Below are 22,881 nucleotides of genomic sequence, written 5' to 3' on the forward strand. Positions count from 1 at the left end.
ATCATTAGCTGTTAATCTTGACTTACTGTAACTGATCAGTAGTTAAGGACAGACCTCTGTGGTGTAATTTCTATAATTAAATGTCTGAGGTCAGAAGAATTTGTCTTTATCTGTTTATTCTTGAAATCAAGGAGGAGCAGTTATAAAACAGTACCATAAATGATGTCTGGAGTAGAAAGGCTCTCTCAAAATGTCATGATCTGAGCACTCTTTTAAACCGTACTTCCAGACAGTTACATAATGAGTTCAATAGTTTGTCTATCAAAAGAGAAACTCCACAACAAACAAGAGAGTAAAAAAAGGAAATAGGTTGCAGAACTTAATACAGATGCTCAATATTAAAAACACAGCTCAATACAAGAAAGAAGAACTTGTCACAGTCAAATTTGTTAGATGTTTGTCAGCAAACGGAAACTCAAGCAATACTGTCTTAGGCCAAAAGGTTATGCTAGCTTTACAGAAGTTAAAACCTCAGCCATAATTGTTCTAGGCCAAAGAATACTGTAGACATCTTAAAGAATAGTAATTTTCTATTAGGGGAGAGTGGGGTGATTTGTGCCAGTGGGGAAGTTGTGCCAACCCCTGTTTCTAGGGAACCATATAAGAAATTGGTCACATTTTTGAAGAGTCAGTCTTTTTACTCATCCTGTAAAGAAGAGAGCCTCATTGCATGAGAGGTAAACACATTTAAGTTCAAAAAACAGTTTTTTGCCTTCCAAAGTAAAATTTCTATGATCAAGGTTTTTTGATTGTTGTGTCTGAACAGTTTGTAGCGGGGTTTGCTCGTTTAAAGATAGAAATACTTAATTTATCATAAAGTCTCGGGGCACCACCCTAATACTGGTTTAGGTAATAATCAGTCTCATCTTTAGGAATATCAGTCTCATCTTTTAGGAATGAATTCGTTCTAAGTGTAGAGCCAATCGTAACATCAGTGAACACGCACGTCAAAATATCTTTACAATGAATTTATTCAAGTAAGGTAAACAGATCTTATGAACAAGTTAGATTATGGGTTTGATATGAGAGATTGGTTTCAATGAACAGAATGAAATGGTCTAACTTAAAGAAAGACAAATCAGGCCCTTTGAAGCTTGCAAGCTAGCAGGAGGGCTGATTAGGTAGATTGGGGAGGCCCCCCCCCAATTCTATGGTTCCTTTGCATCGGCGTTTGGTGGGTAATCAGCATACTGAGGGTGTCACGAGAGCTGATTAGGTTTGTCTGATGTGATTGAATCACTCTTCAGGTGTGGCAAGATGTTGGCTCTGTGTGGTATTGTTGACCTCACTACAAGTTATAGACAAGTTTGAAAACATTTCACACATGTTTTAGTGCTATGGTAATCTACACAATGAGTCTATATAGCTAGCATGATTTTAGCTCAAAACTGCTGGATGATGCATTTTTTCCAAAAACGTGGGATTGGGGTGATTCGTGCCAAAGGGCCTGGGGTAAGTTGTGCCAGATCTGTGAAGAGAATTGCAGTCAATTTGGTCTTCATTTGAATTTCATTTTATTCTGAACATGTGTTCATGTAAATTACCTTTTAAATAGAATTGCTTATTTTTTTTCATTTGAACTGAACTTTGTTCTCATGTGTTCATGAAGCCCTAGGCCTTGTGAAAATTGACCATTGATGTCAGACATCCCAAGTCTCCCGTTTCAATAGCGGCTCGCTGATGCCCGCAAATGCTATACAGGTGCATATCGCACGTCCTGATTGCGTTCCGGGTGGTGGGGGAGGGGGGGGGGGATGTTTGTGGACTTTAGGAAAACCCAGCCTCACTCAACCCCATCACCCTGTGTGACTGAGGCGAGCAAAGAAGATTGTGTCTGACTCCTCCCACCCTGGACACACACGGTTACAGTCACTTCCCCCCGGCAGGAGGCTGCAGTCCATCATGACCCAGATTTGATGAACAGTTTCTTGCAATCTGCAGCTGGCCTCATCTACAAGGCCCAGAATTCCCAGCTGCCACTGAAACAGTCCATCGGTCACTTATTGCTCATTGCACATTGCACAAGTCACATTGCACTCTTCTTTATATCTTATTTATTTTCTTATATTTAATAGAATATACATGTATGTACTTGACCAGACACTTCTACCATGTCTGTATATAGTCTCCATGACGTGACACTGCTACCATGTCTCTCTTCTGATAAGTATCACCCTATTTGTTTTCTAATCCACCTAGAACATATTCATAGCTAGCATGTGTTTCTTCAGCATTCCCGCTCATTACACAACTCACAGACATAGATATGTCACAAAGTACATACGGTCCACTTCTAATCTTACCTACCTATCCAGATCTTCTCCACCTGCCCTCTCTCTTTCTATTGGGCTCTGGAACTGCCAGTCTGCTGTGAACAAGGCAGACTTTCTCCCGGCGTTTGTATCCCATGCTTCTCTTCACGCCCTTGCGCTGACAGAGACATGGATCCGCCCAGAGGTGGTGGGACAGGTTTGCTTCTTTCCCCACATATTAAATACACATCCACCCCACTCTCTGTCACTGCCAAATCATTTGAACAATCATTTGATCAATCTAGGAATACAGTGCCGCCGGAAAACTTCCTTTACACATTGAGTGGCATTTCTCATCAGGAAGTCCTAACAGAACTCCAATACTACACTTAACAATTTATATTATCTGGAAAATAAGAAATACCTTTTGACCAAAAAGTGTCTGGTCAAAAAAAAATTGTACACAAATAGCTGTACTTTCTGCTTACATTTTAAAACCTGGGGCCTCATTTATCAACCGTTCGTACGCACTAAAATGTGCGTAAACCGTGCGTACGAATGAATCCACGCAAAAGTAGCGATTTATCATGCCAAGAGATTTCTTGGAAGTGTGTGTAAATATAAGAATGGTCAATACTATGCGTAGCTGAGTACGAACAATTCCAAGTGGTGAAACAAGGCAATTGCATCGTGAACACGGGAAATATATAGGCCTATAAGATTGAAATCAACAATGAAAGCATTTTGCAAGGATTTCCATTAAATAAAATTAAAAAATCTTGTAATATGAAATATTGTAATGATATAGCCTAATTGAACACCATAAGGGGAGTTGTTAATATTGTCGAATTGATGTAATGTAGTGTAATGTTACAATATGCTTGTGGACCACTATAAAAGACAGTCAATTAACACGGAATATCTGAGAAGATGGCAGATCTAGCTGTGTTGGAAGATTTAGCACACGCCGCATTTCGCCGAGAGCGCATTTTCAGAGACAGATATGACTTCTTTGCAGAAAGTAATGAGTGACTCATTAGTAGATATTGTTTCCTAAACCCATTTTAGTGGAATTATGCGAGGATCTAAGACCAACTCTACAAAGACCAACAAGGAGAACGAATGCCATTCCAGTGCACATTCAGGTGCTATCCACCTTGGGTATCTTGGCGACGGGCACTTTTCAGCGTGAGCTTGCTGATCGGTCTGGCATCTCACAACCCTCCATCAGCCTAATAATGCCTGCTGTTTTAAATGCAATAATCAGTAGATCCCTTCAGTACATACTTTTCCCATATACAGTAGCACAACAGGTAGAAGTCAAACAAGGCTTCTTTGCGGTCGACGGCTTCCCAAACACAATTGGAGCGGTGGACTGCACCCACATTGCAATTAAAACACCATCCCTGAACGAGTTCAATTACGTGAACAGAAAAGGCTTCCACTCAATTAATGTGCAAATCATCTCGGATGCGCAAAAGAACTTGTTGAATGTGGTGGCGAGATGGCCGGGGGGAACGCACGACTCATTCATTTTGCAGAACAGCAACGTTGGCCTTCGCTTAGAGGAGGGAGCTGTTCAGGATGGATGGCTTATTGGTATGTATTGCCCAGGCATCAAGTACTTGCCATTAGTGTATTCTATTTACCTATTGGTTTCCCTGTAGGAGACAGAGGTTATCCATTGAAACCGTGGCTGATGACTCCTTTGACCAATCCTGTAATGGCACAGGAGAGAGCCTATAATGCTGCACACAGTCGCACAAGGTCGATCGTGGAGCGCACAATAGGAACTCTGAAAGGCCGGTGGCTCTGTTTGTCATCTGCTGGGGGTGCTTTGCAGTATACACCGGAAAAGGCTTGGAACATAGTCATGGCCTGTTGTGTACTACATAACATGGCCATCAAGCATGGCATTCCACTTGTTCAGGAAGACCAACCTGACAAAACGATGCCAGACGCACCACCTTTCCAACCTCCAAATGCCTTGGCAGTTCAAAGGAGGATGGAGATTATTCAACGTTTTCGAGTAAGTACCTCCCCAAGAAGAGAACAGCCCACATGCCTTCAGCTCATTTATTTAACATTTGACTGGCACAGTTAACCAGTTGTTGTAGGGATTTGTTAATGTCATTGAGTGCAGTGCAGATGCCAGTTAATTTCTCATTTATATCTTTGATCTTGTTTCTGTAGGACTGAGTCTGTCAGGACCCTTGGTTCACGGCTTGATGTGGCGCGGGAGCGTGGTGCCTCACTGTGGGGCGCAGCGGGGGGAATAATTGCCTCTCCCAGGATGACTCCGGAACTCTCTCCACTCACTGCAATTTATGGAATTATTTGATTACTGCATCAGAGCAGATTATAATTTCCTGTCAAATAAAGTGGTGACCACAATATTAACAACACTGTTGAAAATCTAATTATTCTACTTACCTTCAACCTGACCACGAGTAGACACCGGTGAATTGGACATGGTAGGACCTGCGACTAGGTCACTGTCTCCACCTGACACAATTCCAGACAGCGATGTTTCTCCAATAATTGCTGCAATTCTTAATTGCATGGGAGAAACGCTCGTCTCAACTTGTCCACCTCCAGTTGCAGCAATGTCTCGCCTGTGTGCGGCTACGGCCTTTTTTGCACTTGATTTTAAATCAAACCACTTTTTTTTTTTTATATCTGCCAATGAGCGCCTCTGAGAAGATGCTGCGTTAACAGCAATCGCTACCTTTTCCCAAAGCATATTCTTTTTTTGTTGGTCAAAACACCGCTAAGCGTTCCAAATAAAACTTTGTGGTTGCATTTACATTTATTCATTTAGCAGACGCTTTTATCCAAAGCGACTTCCAAGAGAGAGCTTTACAAAGTGCATAGGTCACTGATCATAACAACAAGATAGCCAAAAAACATCGTGAGTAGCCAAAACATGAAGCACACATTATGAACAACCAAAGTAAGTGCCAAAGGGAAGAACCATAAGAGCATGTAGTTAAACAAGTTACAATTAAACAACATGAACCACTATAAGTGCAAGTGTACCTGTGGAAAAAAGCAAGCAACAGTAATAGAAACAATATATCACAGCGAGAACAAATTTAAAACAGTTACCACTAACCACAAGAGCAACAAGTCTCTAAGCAAGAGTCATTGTGATCCTTGAGGAAACTAACATCGGGTCAAGCGAACCATTCCTAAGTACCGTTGTACTCCCGGAACAAGTGCGTCTTGAGCCTTTTCTTGAAGGTGGAGAGACAGTCAGTATCTCTGATGGAGGTGGGGAGTTGATTCCACCACTGGGGAGCCAGACAGGAGAAGAGCTTGTGTTGGGACCGGGCGGTCTTGAGCGGTGTGACCACCAGGCGGTTGTCTGAAGAAGACCGTAGGTGACGGGTGGGGGTGTAAGGCTGCAGGAGAGACTTGATGTAGACGGGTGCAGTCCCGTTCACTGCTCCGAAGGTCAATACCAGGGTCTTGAATCTGATACGGGCCATGATAGGTAGCCAGTGGAGAGAGACGAGGAGCGGGGTAACATGGGAGCGTCTGGGTAGATTGTAGACCAGGCGGGCCGCTGCGTTCTGAATCCTCTGAAGAGGGCGGGTTGCACATGCTGGGAGACCAGCGAGCAGCGAGTTGCAATAGTCCAACTTGGAGAGGACAAGTGCTTGGACTAGCAGCTGGGTGGAGTGCTCAGACAAGTATCTTCTGATCTTCCGGATGTTGTAGAGGGTGAATCTACACGACCGGGAGACCGCAGCAATGTGGGCCGTGAGGGAGAGCTCGTCGTCCATGGTAACCCCAAGGTTCCTGGCAGAGGATGAAGGGGTCACCGTCGCAGATCCCAGGGTGATTGAGAGATCGTGGGAGATGGAGGGTTTAGCCGGGATGATGAGAAGTTCTGTTTTGGCGAGGTTCAGCTGGAGGTGGTGCTCAGTCATCCAGGCGGAGATGTCTGTGAGGCAGGCCTCAATCCTAGCTGAGATCCCCGGATCGGTCGGGGGGAACGACAGGTACAGCTGCGTGTCGTCAGCGTAGCAGTGGTAGAAGCCATGGGAGGTGATGATTGGTCCAAGTGAGGTGGTGTACAGAGAGAAGAGGAGGGGTCCAAGGACGGAACCCTGTGGGACACCAGTGGAGAGCTGGCGAGGTCCTGACAGTTTGCCTCCCCAGGAAACCTGGTAGGATCTTCCCGACAGGTAGGATGAGATCCACTGGAGTGCAGTGCCAGTGATGCCCATCTCAGAAAGTCTGGCGAGCAGGATCTGGAGGTTAACCATATCAAACGCTGCAGAAAGGTCCAGCAGAATGATGACGGATGACCTGGAAGCCGCTCTGGCAGACTGGACGGCAGTGGTGACTGAAAGGAGGGCAGTCTCTGTGGAGTGGCCAGTCTTGAAGCCCGATTGGTTGGGGTCAAGCAGGTTGTTCTGAGAGAGAAAGTTAGACAGTTGGTTAGATACAGCACGTTCAATTGGCGTTCAATCGTCAATTGGTTGCACTCAACCTCCGACACTAAAACCTCAATTTCGTTTTGCGAAAAATTCTTTTTCTTTCCTTTCTTTTCTTGCTCCATTTTCATTACCAATTTCTAGTTGAACTTGTTAGCTCCCTTTTTATTGGTGGTGATTCAACCAATTTAGATAATATGGGGCGTTTCGTATGCAAATGCTTGTGTTCGTGCACGAGTTTATAGACTAAGAACAGGTGAGATTTATCAAGGATAATCTTCTTGAAGTGTGCGTACGGCGCTCGTAGGAATGTTTGATAAATCGCACCTTCAACTGTTCGTGGGAATATTCCAAACCTCCACGTAAGAACAATTTCTACGCACGCTTGATAAATGAGGCCCCAGGCTCGTTACTGTACTTTAGTTTTTTCATCTGTATTTGGTGGCATGATAAATATTATTTCTTGTAATTTTTTTTAACCCTTGTGCCGCCTTCAGGTCACATGACCCACAATTTTACCCAATACAAAAACAAATAAAAAGCATTTTCTTTTAACCTTCGCAATTTGGGGGGTCTGAGACAGCCCGACGGTTAAAATAAAATGCTTCATTTTGTTTTTGTATGCGGTAAAGTTGTTGCAATACGACGGTGGGTCACAATGACTGATGGGTCAGAATGACCCGAAGATAACACAAGGGTTAAGGCAAGAAAAGTTGCCTGGCACTGTGCTCGCGGATATGAACAGGGCACAAGCACAAAAGGAAACATTAGTCTATCGGTGAAGAGCTGACTGAGCACAGGGAGAAAGGGCTTGATAATCTACAGTTGCTTGCCCTGCAGCAGCCACGTTTACATATGGTTGCACACTGTAATGTTTAATACTGCAATAAGCAGGACTTTTCTTATGAAATCGCTCTGGATAAGAGCGTCTGCTAAATGACTAAATGAAATGCACAGGAACCGGAAACCAGTAGATTGTACCATGCACGGCATGAGGAATAAAACACTCAAGATACTCCCAGACAAGGTGTATACCTGGTGATGTTTTATAAGACAGGTACAAGTCACAACACACCTACATTAAATTAGTTGAAAGAGTTTATTCCTGTAACTTTAAAGCCATTTTTACAATTTTGTCATGAACATTTATACGTTTTTTATATTAATAAATGTATAGGTATCGGTATCGACGAGTACCAGAAAAAGAATTGCGGTACTCTCTCCTTAAAAAATGGTATCGGTGCATCCCTAATCATCATGATAATAGTAACATATATAACTTAGCTCGCTTTGCTGAGCTAGAACAACGATGAGGGTGTCATTTACTTCATTAATTTGTTGGAACCACATAAAATTATGACATTGAAGATGATAAACAAAGTAATTATGAAAATATGAAAATACAAAAACAAATAGGCTAGGCGCCTACTGTAGCCTAATAAGCGATTAAACATCTAACGTAGTCACTACTATACATTTAATTTGTCTGCTACTTTTTGCCAGCCCTCTCTCCTGGATTTTGCAGACTTAAGGTGTTCCCTGCCGTTCTGATTAAATCTTCAAATATGGAGTAACCTTCAAGCAAGCTCTTGCTGTTGCCTCTGTTGCAAAAAAAAAATGGGGCGCAGCCAATAGCAGTGTTGCTAATCAAGGTTTCTACTATCTATTCATACCCCCATTTAGACCAACGCATAACTCAATCCAGCTATACTAATCATAAACAACAAGGGTGTTCGAAGAACCCAATGGGCCAGATCATGATTAGCAAGATGATGTCATCTTAGATGTCATTTGATCTTGGATGTAATAAGCGACGTACGAAGGACCGACCCCAGATCTTGTTTGAGAAGTGAGGGGCACAACACCGGATTAAGTCCACCTACCATCCCCAGACCAACGGACTGGATGAGAAGACCAACCAGACGCTGAAGAGGGCCATCGGGAAGACTCTGGATGGGCATCAAGAACGGTGGGAGGATAACCTGAAGGTAATCTTGTTTGCACATAACACCAGGGTTCAGGCTTCCACCAGGTATTCACCCTACCGACTGATGTATGTGTAGCTGGTGTGAATCGGTGAAACTCACTCCTCAAGTATGTAACAGGCCACCCGCGTCAATGGATAGATAGCTTTTCTTTGGCGTAGCTGGTAGTGGTCGCGCTTGGGATGCCAGAGGTGGCAGGTTCGACTCCGGGTGGGAGCGACCATTGGCCAAGTGAACCCTCTGATGGAGCAAGACCACGTCTGTTACATACAACTGGTGCCATCAATACACAACGCAACGAGGAGTTTACAACTGGTGCATATGGTCAGGAGCCATGGCTGTCAACCGAGGTATGTAAACTTTTGATATTTTATTCTGAAATATTGCTATATTTGCAATAGAATTTAAAAAAACATGAACGTCATGCAGTTATCTGCTGCATGTTCTGTATTATCATGTAATTTCAGAACTCAGGCGACCTTCCTCATGAGGTTGACGGGCCTGGTAAGGGCGCCTTCGAAGACAACCTCCAGACCAGGGTCAACAATGATGAGGTTTTCGTGAGAGAAATTACCGAACGTTACATCACATATTACACTGTAGCTTTCACCACAAGGTGCAAGATACACCAATGTGTATCGCCCATTTGAATGATGCTAAGTAATTATTTACGTAATAACATTGCATCACAGACACTAAGTTATAAAGCATTAGAGAATATAAAGCTTAGCTGCTTTCCTGTCTCTTGGAACGGTCAAGGTCTGACTCAACGTGAAGAAGGCCCAGGAGAAACAGCAGGAGGCCTACCGGAGGAGGACCAAGAAGGGGACCAAGCGCTTCAAAGTCCTCCCAGGCATGGAGGTCTGAAGAAGGATGAGAGGAAGCATGGGAGACCTGGAATAACAATGGATCCAGAATGGTCAACGAAGTACCGGTAAATGTTAGACTTCATTCTAACAGTAGGTCTAAGCTAACTGACCTTTTGCTATGACAACAAGTCCAGGATGAACGCAGAAGAACCTAACAATACAAGATCATGATAAATCGTCTTTAATCAAATCCAGCTAACTGGACCTAGAAGAACTAGGTCACCTCAGCCATCAGAACCATCAGCTTCCCTTTGCAGACCCCACATCAACAATTCATACGACTACTTTAATGCATTTTCGCTATTTGTTTACGAGATACATGTATACGAGAATGACCTACAAATGAACATCTTTATTTGAATATAGAAAAAAAGTGATATCTAAATCTTTACATATTGCATCATAATACCTCATACAATATTTCCTATGATGAAATAATTTACAGAGATCCATCCCCCTATTAGCCAATCACTGAGGGCATAGTTAGTAAGCTTCTTACATTTACATTGTCATTTAGCAGACGCTCTTATCCAGAGCGACTTACAGTAAGTACAGGAACATTCTCCCCGAGGCAAGTAGGGTGAATTGCCTTGCCCAAGGACACAACGTAATTTTCCACGGCCAGGGAATCGAACCGGCAACCTTCCGATAATAGCCCGTTTCCTTGACCGCTCAGCCATCTGACGCCCCTCTGATTCTTGACGTCATCCATAGCAACAAGTTCGTTTGTTTAATATCTCATACAATATTCCTATAATGAAATCATTTACAGAGATCCATCCCCCTATTAGCCAATCACTGTGGGCATGGTTAGTAAGCTTCTTGACATCATCCATAGCAACAAGTTCCTTTGTTTTAGCTCCACATTTCTCCCCATTCCCACCAGTCTCAGCAACTTTGAGAATGTTTTTGGAGGAAACTCTTACTGAAGAACTTTTACTGCTATTTAAGAGAACTCTTAATGGTAAGATAAAGGAGGAAGCTCTGTCCGAAAAACGTGTGTCCTCATGTGTGCATACAGATAACTACTTTTAGAAAAGTGTTTGCTACATTTCTGACATTGATAAGGTTTCTCTCCTGTGTGTATCCTCATGTGCACAACCAGATTACACTTCATTGAAAACTGTTTGTTACATTGTTGACATTGATAAGGTTTCTCTCCTGTGTGTGTCCTCATGTGCACAACCAAACTACTATTCATTGAAAACTGTCTGTTACATTGTTGACATTGATAAGGTTTCTCTCCTGTGTGTGTCCTCATATGAATAGCCAGATTACCCTTCCGAGGAAACCGTTTGTTACATTGTTGACACTGATAAGGCTTTTCTCCTGTGTGTAACCGCATATGAAAAAACAAAGTACTTTTTTCACTATAAGTTTTGTTACATTGTTGACACTGAAAAGGTTTCTCGCCTGTATGTTTCTTCATGTGCACAACCAAACCATATGGACGACTAAATGATTTGTTACATTGTTGACACTTATATGGTTTCTCTCCTGTGTGTGTCCTCATATGAATAGCCAGACTACCCTTCCGAGGAAACCGTTTGTTACATTGTTGACACTGATAAGGCTTTTCTCCTGTGTGTACCCGCATATGAAAAAACAAAGTACTTTTTTCACTATAAGTTTTGTTACATTGTTGACACTGAAAAGGTTTCTCTCCTGTGTGTTTCTTCATGTGCGCAACCAAACTATATGGACGACAAAATGATTTGTTACATTGTTGACACTTATATGGTTTCTCGCTTGTGTGTGTCCTCATGTGTAAACGTAGAGTATCCCTTCGAGCAAATAGTTTGCTACATTCCTGGCATTGAAAAGGTCTCTCTCCTGTGTGTGTCTTCATGTGTTGAACCAGATTACCCTTCTTAGCAAACGGTTTGTTACATTGTTTACAGTGATTGGATTTATCTTCTGTGTGTTTCCTCATATGAAAAACCAAAGCACCTTTTCCACTAAAAGTTTTGTTACATTGTTGACACTGTTGTTTTGTTTTTCCGGTGTGACGTCTCTGTGGCATATGTTCCCTTGGCAGAGCCTCACTGTCTTGTGTCCTGTTCAGAAGAAGCAGCACTCCTTCATGTTCCTCCTCCAAACTCTGAGCTGTAGGACAGACTGCAGCTCCAACAGAGAGGGGCTGAGAGTCACTGCCTGGTTCTGGTGCTGCACAGTCTTGTCCATCAGGCTCTGCTTTGATTTGCTCCTCAGTTGTGTTGCTGGGTAGAGAGTCTACTTCTCTGTTCTCCACTTTAACAGTTTGGTCAAGATGTGAACATTCAGAAAAGCCTTCCTGATCCCAGTCGTGTTTCACACTGCGAGAAGTGAACATGGAGTGTGTAGTTTCAGACTGCAGTCCTTGGAGCTGCTCTTCCTCCTGACTGGTCCACAGCTCCTCTTTAATCTGTTGGGGTTCCGGGAGAGAGAGCTGCTGCACATCTGGAGGAAAGAATAGTAGGTTTGTGATCAACTTAGTCATTAGGCAACCCAACATGTCTGACAGCTAAAACCAGACCAATTGTGGTGATCTTAGCATAATATGCTACACATCCAAGGCTTGAAAGTTCTGCCGCATATGCTCCCAAAATTGTATCTGTGACCTCAAAATAATTTTGGGAGCATTTGTGTGAGTGCAAATAATTGTTATGGTGCAACCTGCTTTAATTTATTTAAAAAACTCTGGCTAATTAACCAGATGAACGCTGTTACTGATCGAGTAATTTCGTACATGAATATGGAGTTAGGTTTTGAAACATTTCGATCAATGACCCTGTCGGGTGTTATTTGGCTTATTTGACACACTGGTGTTCAGCATTTTAGCTATGCATCGTACATGGCTTTGTGGTGTTTTTTTAGGGTCGAATTAGGATGGTGGTGTTGCCCCGTGAGGTAGCAACGTTAGCCAGGCAGGTTTTGCACAATACTTGACACTGCACAGCATCTTTTTTAAAGGCAAAATTGGCAGTGTCTGTAGTGTCAGGTTCTGTCGAGCCTTAGGCCATCGTACAGGTCAAGGTAAAGTGTAACGTGCAAAGTTGATCCTTTGTCTGCAAACTGAATTACTCTCGTGTCATGTGACCAAAATAAAATCGCAGCCTTTGCGATTACAACATCTTGTTTTGTCACATCGCAATATGCAAATGCATTTAATCGTTTGCAATTAATTGCAGTATGACTATGTTAAGCCTGTGTTCTGCACCTCTCTTTCACCAACCGTCTCTGGAGGAGGGGATTTCTCACTGAATTGCTCCTCCCAAGGTTTCTTCAATTTTTTCTCTTCTTGTGAGTTTTTCCTTTATTTTATTATTTTCCTTTATTCCTTTATAGATTTGTTCACAAGTGATAATTACAGGTTTTGTTATTTTAACTTTTTTTTTTTCTCGGCCACGAGAAAATGAACGAATCACTCTCTGAGACTACGCGTTACTCCCGAGTCATACTCATTATTCGTTCAAAATGACCGAATGGTTCACGAACGGCACATCACTACTGTCACGTACCACTGGCAACAGTACAGTACAGTTTCGGTTCTAACTGCCTCTCGCTCAATGAGGCTAAGGTCTTCTAATCTGGTAGATGACACTCGGATAACTAGCTAGTAGCTAGTGACACAGTTGTCTGTGCTAGTAACACACTCAGTCGCAAGAAACGGGACTCTCACTACATTCTGCTTTTATCTATTTAATACAAGGGCGTAGGTTTGCATCGGGTCCATTGGGACTAGTCACGAACAAAGTTTGGGAAAGACAATTGTCCCCACCAATATTTTGTTAATTTTCGAAAAAAAAATGTTTTAAACAATATATTTGCAAAACTCATTCGTATTATTATCTATACTATGGTCGTCGCCCAGAAAAGTCAAAAATACATTTCCAAGTTAACCAATGCGCCCTCGAGCCTGCGAGACAAGATGATGTAATTTAATTGGCTGAAGTGGCAGTGTCAGAAACACTTTGTGAATCGTGACTTGCAGAAAAGAGAGCTGGCAGTAGTCTGACACGGTAAGCTACTAAATACGCCAGGAAATAATAAAGCCTCATATTAGTATTTTGTTTGGTCTCAGCATTGATATTTTTGACCCTTTTGTGCTTTGTAGATAGGAAAATGTCACCCAAAAAGAAGATAGATATCAGAAGTTTTTTCACCACCCAGAGAGTAAGTAGCTATCAAGAAAGGTTGTTGTTAGCTAGTAGAAAAACTACCCACACAGTGCATACCTGCTAGCCTTACATCGCCACCCATTCTACAATGGAAACATGTTTTGAAAGTTGTTGGTGTAATAGAGCATGTAACTTTTGCTTGTATTAAATCCATCCCTAGTGTCTGCAATCTTTCGACCAGTGTGTAAGCAGCAGCTGGGGCCTCATGTATAAAGGATTGTGCAGCTTTCATACCAGAAGATGGCGTACGGCCAAAACTCGAAAAGTACCTACGCACAGAAATATTCACATGTATAAAACCAGTCGTACGCCAGGTCCTGCGCACCTTTCCTTTATAAATCACAATCAACGTGAGATTGACCGCATGTGGACGAGCCACTGACCCTGCCACTGACCCCGCCTTGCCTCCTCCCATAAATGAATATGCAGATGGACTATAAATGCTATAATAATGCTGAGATCATTTCTTTGTCTGAATTACCGTATTTCTTCGAATAAACGCCGCACCAAAAATGAACATTAAACGCTGCTGCGTTTTTTCAAAGAAAAACGGTGACTGTGAGATCGAGGTTCTGACAAGAGGTGGAGGCAAGAAAATGTGTCCTGTTTGGCGGCCTGTAATCAGGTATTAGCGACAAAAGTCGGCGGAGTGGAAAACTCACTATTTGTGTCCTTGTTTTTAACCTGTAGGACCTAGAGATTTAGCTAAATGTAAAGTGCATTACAAATAAAATTATTATTATTATAGGGCCATAAATGCTGTGGGTTCAGAGAACCGGATCATGGCAGAAATTAAGAAGAAATGGTCCGGTCCGATGTAAAACTTTAAATGAAGAAACGAGTGGTGGCGCATCGTAACAGCATGGCAGCTATAGAGTTAGCGTGACTAAGAGTGATTTTGTCCTCAAGTTTAACAGAAGTTAAGTGGTGGCGGATTAAACAGAAGGCTATAGCATTTCCCGTTTTGGGCTTTGGCATTTTGATGTGATCATCCACATTAATGATCAAACTTTTATTTTTATGTTTTTTTTAAATAGTCAACGCAGGGCTCAACATAAAAAAAAAATGGCACTGGCCCCATTGGGCCAGTGGGTTTGAAACTTACTGGCCCCAAGACAGTTTTTACTGGCCCCCCCTCCAAAAGTTGTAATTTATCATTGTTATAACAAAACCAAAGACTTATAAGTTGTGTTATTCTGTTAACATGTTTAACTATTTATTAAACACATCCTGGATAAAAAGAACAAAAATGAAATCACATTTCTAGTGATAAAAAATGTAAAAGTAATAGTCAGCAAAACAATTGACTTTTAACCTCAAACATAACGTGCTCGCTTCCCTGCTGACAGCCATCTCTGCACAACTCTGTCTGGCTGAAACTGAAACCTCTGGTCCCTCAATGCTAATATATAAAAGCTTCCATAGCATTTCATCAGTATGATACTAAGTACCCAAGTCGACACCATTCTTCTGCTGCAGTTCAATAGCCTGGGGGAACGAGACGAATGGCTGGCCCGTCTTAATTAAGTGCTATGCCGTTGTTCTAAGTCGTGCAATAACACGATGGGCATCTACATTTAAATTCCTGATCAGCATGGTCAACGGCCTCGAAGATGGATTGTCAACCATCCGCTTAAATGTCACGCAAACCATGTGCTGTCTGCTAGCATGGCTGGTCAGGTATTGTTTTCGAAAATTGTCGGTGCCTCTGTAAAAATATCCACTTTTGTCTGCTTTAGACGGGAACATACGACAGACGACACAGTGCACCTTCGTTCCATAAAAAAAGTTGCTTCTGTTTGAGCTCGTAGCTCTACTTTGCTGCCATCTTCACTTTATTGTCTCGCGCCAGTTGTTAAAAAATTTATAGAGATTAGAGAATTACAATTTGACAACCAGTCGTCACTCACTACTCAAGTCTTGATTTGCCAACTGTGCGCCCCACGAGCTGCAAAGTTATTTATTCATTTAGCAGATAGCAAAACATATGAAGGATGTTAACTTTTACAATGCAAATTTTTTTTTCAATCAATAATTTGCAGTGGCCCGATCGGGCCAGTGAGTTGCTAGTTTAACTGTCCCGACGTTACTTTTTACTGGCCCCGGGCCATCGGTATTGTCGAGCCCTGCAACGTCAAACGTAGTAGTGAAACTTTATTTTGTAATGTTTGGTGAGTTTCGGCACTTTTCAGTTAGAATTCGCCATGTTACAGAGCCAGACAAGACTTTGCGGATGGTCCGCACAGTCTCACGTCTGCTCAAAACTTTCCGTGACGGCCCGCACATTCTCACGTCAAGTAAATGTTTACACATCACAAAGTGTGCGTGAAAACCAGCGTACGCAAGCTTTTTGTGCGTACACAACGTTTATACATGAGGCCCCTGGTCTTGTTGAAGCCAGAAGAATAAAGCTAACCTACCCACATAATGGGACTGTGCTAGTTTAGCCTAGTACCGGCAGGCTAGCAACTCAAAAGTGATATTAACTGGTAATAAATAGGCCTATATGATCCCTTGGATAGTAATATGGCTATCCCTGTAATCTCGACCAATGTCAGCAGTCAACTAGAGGGAGTCAGGTGGCTGAGCGGTGAGGGAATCGGGCTAGTAATCCGAAGGTTGCCAGTTCGATTCTCCGTCATGCCAACTGACTGTGTCCTTGGGCAAGGCACTTCACCCTACTTGCCTCGGGGGAATGTCCCTGTACTTACTGTAAGTCGCTCTGGATAAGAGCGTCTGCTAAATGACTAAATGTAAATTGTAACTAAGCATGGTCGCGTGTCTGTATTAAATATAAATATTATAATTATGTAGAGCAGGTTGGTGATGAATCAGCATCAGGGGTTCAGGTGAGAAGTTGAATTGTCCATTTTAGTAAAGATTGAATTAAATTGCTGTTTTTTAGGGGATGTTTAGACAATGTTACCCATGAATGTTATTCACACTTATATTTGTAGGTAGTAAAAAGGTGTTATAAATTGGGATGCCCAAATGTGTGCATCATATAATTCATTAATACATTATTTCATTGCTCAGAAGTCCAGTACAGATGATGTAGGCCTAGTACAGCTCCATAAAACCTGAACCAATTACGTACATATATATATATATATATATATATATATGTAAAAAGTCAAATTCTGAACAAACAAATGCATTGCATGTACTTCTCATTAGGTCATTTAGTTACTTATGGCATTATTTTAAAATTAGTGGTGGGCATAGATTATTTTTTAAATATTTTTGAGATGAGCTCCTGGTCTAATGGGCCACCCGGCTTGAGAAACCCGTTCTCAAAGACTTACTTTTAGTCATTATTTGGGTAGCACACATTCTGAATGGCTTCGGCGGAATTCAAATGAACCATTTTAATCTAGATTAACGCCAATATTACAGTGAGATTAATCTAGATTAAAAAAAACAATCTATGCCCACCACTAATATATATATATATATGGCGGGGGGCAAACCTACGCCCTAGATTTAATACCCACATTTTGATATAATTCAAGATATAATTAAGTGATACAGCAGATTATAATCAACTGTAGTTATTAATCGAACCTGTTCGGTGAAGCTTGATCTCAGGTTGAGTAACAATGTCCAACAAGCGTTGCAGTCGCGTGCTCTTCTCCTTTGAACGACAAATCTCCTCTTCGAACTCGGCAAACAATTTTTCAGCGGCTGCGAATATCTCTAAAGCTGACGTTGTTAATCGCTCATTGATAAAATTCCGGAACACATTTAGTTGAGACATTTTGGTGGTTAAAAACCTCGTATAATTTACAAAACTGTGGTTCGATGAAGTTAGCTTTCTCCTTCTTCATGCGCGTTCTTTCTAACCGGATGTAAACAAGTCAAGCTGTTCCGGTGTTATCGCCCAACTGTTTTTTTTACAAAAACACAAATCATTATGCCGAATGTTTCATCAATATCTTTGTCGAAAATGACCACAGAAACTTCAAACTGGTTTCACATTCTTCTAATACTATCTGACCAAGTTGTCCAACCTTTGGTTTGGTGATAAAGTTGATTATTGATTAACCCATAGCCAACAAATCAATAAAAACACCAATATTTCAGTGTTTCCTCAATATCTTTGTCAAAAATGAACATAGAAACTTCAAACTTGTTGCAAATGCTTCTACTACTATCTGAACAAGTTGTCCAACCTTTGGTTTGGTGATAAAGATAAGGACAACTTGGTCAACTTAATGGACAACTTGGTCAGCTAGGAGTAGAAGAATGTGTTCATTTTTGACAAAGATATTGATGAAACATTCGGACTGTCTACTCTTTTACCCCGGTCCCTAAATATGACGCGGAGCCTTAACGGAGGTACGAATATGAATGTCTGTTGAATCTCGAATATGAAACTGATTTCACCTCGGTACTGTATTACCTTTGTAATGATTTGTGTTTTTGCAACAACAAAAAAACCAGTTGGGCGATAACACCGGAACAGCTTGACTTGTCTACATCCGGTTAGAAAGAACGCGCATGAAGAAGGAGAAAGCTAACTTCATAGAACCACAGTTTTGTAAATTATTCTAGGTTTTTAACCACCAAAATGTCTCAACTAAATGTGTTCAGGAATTTTATCAATGAGCGATTAACAACGTCAGCTTTAGAGATATTCGCAGCCGCTGAAAAATTGTTTGCCGAGTTCGAAGAGGAGATTTGTCGTTCAAAGGAGAAGAGCACGCGACTGCAACGCTTGTTGGACATTGTTACTCAACCTGAGATCAAGCTTCACCGAACAGGTTCGATTAATAACTACAGTTGATTATAATCTGCTGTATAACTATTAATTATATCTTGAATTATATGTTTGTTTCCCCCCCCCGCCCTGCCAATATATATATTTTACATTTACATTTAGTCATTTAGCAGACGCTCTTTTCCAGAGCGACTTACAGTAAGTACAGTGACATTCCCCCCGAGGCAAGTAGGGTGAAGTGCCTTGCCCAAGGACACAACGTCACTTGGCAGAGCCGGGAATCGAACCGGTAACCTTCAGATTACTAGCCCGACTCCCTAACCGCTCAGCCACCTGACTCCCTATATATATATATAAATAAAAAGAGTTGAAATTAGGTTGAACAGGCAAACTTTATTAAAATATCTTAACATTTGTGTAACTTTGAACTGATTTAAACATAATTACAGTAATAAAACATTTCGGATCAGGCTGGTATGGTTCACTCCCCATGTCCAGGGCACTGCTACACTGACTTCCTTGAAGGTCACTGTCTCTCAAACTGACTTCCCTAAAGAGCAAAGAAAACTTAGCCTAGTCTGCACCTGCATGTTTTCATAATAATTATCTTAAAACAGGTAGACAATGTTTACACTGTCAGTCATGACAGTACACCTCAACACATAATCAATTTAAGACCTCACTTGCTTTGTTGGTCCAGCTCCTGCTTCCTCAACCTGCCCTACGTCTGCACTGGACTTCTGAGTTTCCTAAATGCATTTCAAAATGGTGCCTTAATGAATAAATGTAGACCTTATATGAGTAGTATATTAGGGATGCGCATCTCCATCACTGAGGACGATGCGATACACATCTCGATGCACTGCCAACGATCCGATACATTAAATATACATAAAAGCAACTACTAATGCGATACGATACTATTCACCCCTATTGCAAGGCATTGCGATTCGACGCGATGCGATTCAATGAGATGCGATGCAAAAGAATATGATGCTATGCAATTTAATATAGTACATAATGATTTATTTGTCAGACAGCAAATCATGAATTAACTAAACAAGTGAAAGGTTTACTTCACATATTAAGCAGTCTCTGACAAAAGATAAAATAACATCAGGCCTGGACCTTGCCTTAAACCAGTCCTTCTTTCCTGTTGTGTTCTCTGAATGTAAAAAAGGGTAAACTATTACTGGCAGTTACAAGCTGCTGTAAACAGTCATAACACCACACACTAAATTGAACTCATACGTCCTACTTTAACCCTCGTGCTGCCTTCGGGTCACATGACCCAAAGGTTCATAACGAACCATCGTTGTGTTTACCCAATTTTACCCAATACAAAAACAAATTAAAATAATTTTCTTTTAACCTTTGCAATGTGGGGGGTCTGAGACAGCCTAGCTGTTAAAAGAAAATGCTTCACTTTGTCTTTGTATGCAGTAAATCTGTCACAATACGACGGTGGGTCACAATGACTGATGGGTCAGAATGACCCGAAAATAACACAAGGGTTTAGGTTTTTCTCAATGACTCAGCTATCTCTCGTCTTACTTTGTTATAAGTAAGACTTTATTTGTATAGCACATTTCATACAAGAATTGTAGCTCAAGGCGCTTTACATAAAATCAATAAAAACAATAATACAAGTGATAAAAGTAAAAATTAAAATAGCAAATCTATAAAAACTATAATATAATTAATAAAAGTAGTAAAACCCTTCTGAGATAAAATTACTTAAATGCTTCGGTAAAAAGGTAGGTTTTAAGCTGTCTTTTAAAAATGTCTAGCGTGTTTGCTTCCCTAATATTTATGGGTAATTTGTTCCACAGTTTTGGGGCGTAATTGACAAAGGCCGAATCACCAATCTTCTTATGACTGCTTCTGGTGACCTCTAATAGGCCTGCATTTGATGATCGCAGTGTTCTAGCTGGTGTGTAGTTTATAAGGGAGTTAGCAATGTAGCTAGGTCCTTATGTTGTAGAGCTTTGTACGTGAGGAAAAGGACCTTAAAGTCAATTCTGAAGGTAACGGGGAACCAGTGTAAAGTAGCTAGGACAGGACTTATGTGTTCTCTCCTTTTAGTTTTGGTTAATAATCTAGCTGCAGAATTTTGAATGAGCTGTAGTCTTTCACTGGTTTTCTTGGGAACACCAGTGAAGAGTGCAGAAAATCCCTGTTGTACACAACAGGGATTTGTTTCTCGGAGAATAGCTTCCTATTCTTGCTAGGGGTACCGGTGGAGCTAGCCACTGACTGTAGCCATAGCTGAATCCGAGGGGGAGGCAGACGTCTCCACACAAATACCATGTAGCCTCTTCAGGTGACTACCTAAATTAGCCGTGCTCCCTGTGTACTTTATAGCAGCACGACATATCTTGCCAATTGCATGGGTCTTGTCAAATTGCCCATCTTTCTTGTAAAATCCGAAGTGTTGCCAAACCTTGGATTTATTGCAATTCGTAGGAACGTGTAATTCGCCATGATAACACTCGCCCGAACACGCCTCCTACTCGCGCAAAACTTGGCCGAGAGACTTGACGAGAATCGGCCACTGACAGCAGTGGAGATGAGCTTGAGAGGAGGAATCTATCTAAATATAAAATTATTGGTCACAAATCATTGGTCACATTTCTAGATACTAAATAGCAGGGGTTTTCCTGGGTCAAAATGGGTCTTCGGTGCTCAAAAAAAAAAAAGGGTGTATATATATTCTTTTTCTTCTTTCTAATCAATGTATTTATAGGTAGGCCACTCTGAAGCATGTACACTGCCTGCTTCATTTGATCTTGATAGGCTAAGTATTCTGTAGCAAATAATAAAAATAAACCCACTTTTTATTAATTAAAACTACTTCAGCATAATAATGCACCTAAAATATAAACCTGAGCAAGGGCATCAATCACTATCGAATCAACAGACAATTTAGCTAGCAGGGGAAGAATACAAACAACAAAAATCACCAGTTAACTTGATTTACATTTGCAAGAACTATAGACTTATACAATAACAGGCTTAAATGAACTGACAACATAAGTTACAGTGCGTGTCCACTGCAGCGACGCAAATCGCTTGCCATCGCTCGCCTTCCCACAGTTCACCACGGTCGGGGGCGTTTCAAACAGATTAATGTAGAATGTAGTTCTCTAAAGTCACTGTTGTAGTTGTCATGGCCATTGTGCCATTGGGTTTACGTACTCGCAACATCGATCGAAATACAACTTGTATACAAAATACAAAACTGTTTAATATACATACACGTTGACATGTGTAAAAAACATTTGATTATATTACTCAAAGTCTCTGCTAATCTGTCGATACGATAGGGAGTTCCAGTAGGGCTAGCTAACTAGTTATCACAGAACGAAGTTACGTAATGTGACTAGACTGAATTTTAAAGTACAAGCACCAACAACCTCGTCAACCTTGCACCATGCAAAGTTTTTATTAACATCTCTGTACAAATACAGCTATGTATCGTACAACACTGGGTAAGCAGCCACACAAACGATTAGTTTCTCCTCCACCTTGAAACCTAGAAAGCTAGAAATGTTCACCATGGTTGCTACGTTACGAGAAACAAGAAAACACTCCGATTGGCCATCGCTAGCAAAAAACGCTCCTCATTTGCATAAAGTTGAGAAAATCTCAACTCGGTTGCGTCGCATCGCTACCCACAATACACCACGCAAGCGATTCGCCTGGCTCCATTGAAAATGAATGGAAAACGTGTTGTCGCTCGTGTCGCGTCGCTGCAGTGGACACGCAATGTTATACGATTTACAGTTCTCAAGGACGCACACACGCAATCTCAACTGCGGTGTGAAGCGTGTGTCCGTGCAATTCTCCGACATGCACTCTAACAATCACTGCTGATAGACGGCCTAACATTTTGTACAGCCTGATTTCTGATACTGTGGCGGAAGAAATGTAGCCATAGAGGAAACACTGCACTATATATTATCATTCCAGGTTAAGAATACCAATGGAGGCTGCGTTGGAAATCGTAAATCAAACTTTTGTCAGCATTTTGAGTGGAAATTTCATTTGCATTTTTACAGGTGTATTTGTGCACGTCGGGCTGCCTTCGCAGCGGAACAACAGTTTACTGGTCGCTCTGTCCATTCGAGCACCTCACAGTTGCGTATTGATCAGACAAGAAGACACGCTTATCAACTCAATTACTATTTATCAAAACAGAACGAGGGTTCGGCTGTAGCCTACTTGAAACATACTATTGAGAACATATTCGCTGACATGCATTGCATGCATGATGAACACAGCTTTGTTTTTTGTTTTTCATCGCAGACTTTTTTTTGCCTTTGGCGCTTGGGGTTTGTCATTGGCATGTGGAAAACGGCTTTGGCGCGCGCCAACATTTTCTCTATGCAGGAAAAACCCTGCTAAATAGTGTTCGCCTACACACGATTCTATATAAATACATCGGATT

General features: G+C 41.5%; 2 protein-coding genes across 2 annotated transcripts in view; one reads left to right on the forward strand and one right to left on the reverse strand.

Moving 5' to 3' along the window:
* Nucleotides 1–9,888: 9,888 nt before the first annotated feature.
* LOC136942577 (zinc finger protein ZFP2-like) lies at nt 9,889–17,534 on the reverse strand. Its single transcript, XM_067235555.1, has 2 exons — nt 17,276–17,534; nt 9,889–11,990 (listed from the first exon to the last, which is right to left on the reverse strand). Exons 1-2 carry the CDS (start codon nt 17,466–17,468, stop codon nt 10,510–10,512), a joined length of 1,674 nt encoding a protein of 557 aa, XP_067091656.1. The 5' UTR covers nt 17,469–17,534; the 3' UTR covers nt 9,889–10,509.
* A 721-nt stretch (nt 17,535–18,255) lies between these two features.
* LOC136942599 (zinc finger protein 271-like) overlaps nt 18,256–22,881 on the forward strand; it is a 118,771-nt gene continuing 114,145 nt past the window's right edge. Inside the window, exon 1 of the mRNA XM_067235588.1 lies at nt 18,256–18,474. Within this exon, the coding sequence (XP_067091689.1) occupies nt 18,282–18,474 (193 nt within the window). The 5' untranslated portion in view covers nt 18,256–18,281. The remainder of the gene's footprint in view (nt 18,475–22,881) is intronic.

The sequence above is a fragment of the Osmerus mordax genome, chromosome 1 (genome assembly GCF_038355195.1).
Source record: "Osmerus mordax isolate fOsmMor3 chromosome 1, fOsmMor3.pri, whole genome shotgun sequence".
Classification (NCBI taxonomy): domain Eukaryota; kingdom Metazoa; phylum Chordata; class Actinopteri; order Osmeriformes; family Osmeridae; genus Osmerus; species Osmerus mordax.

Excerpts from the sequence above, each read along its gene's own strand:
- LOC136942577 (XM_067235555.1), bottom strand. The coding sequence starts at position 17,468 with ATGTCTCAACTAAATGTGTTCCGGAATTTTATCAATGAGCGATTAACA. Across the intron at positions 11,991-17,275 it reads GATCAAGCTTCACCGAACAG|ATGTGCAGCAGCTCTCTCTC; the intron begins GTTCGATTAATA and ends TCTTTCCTCCAG.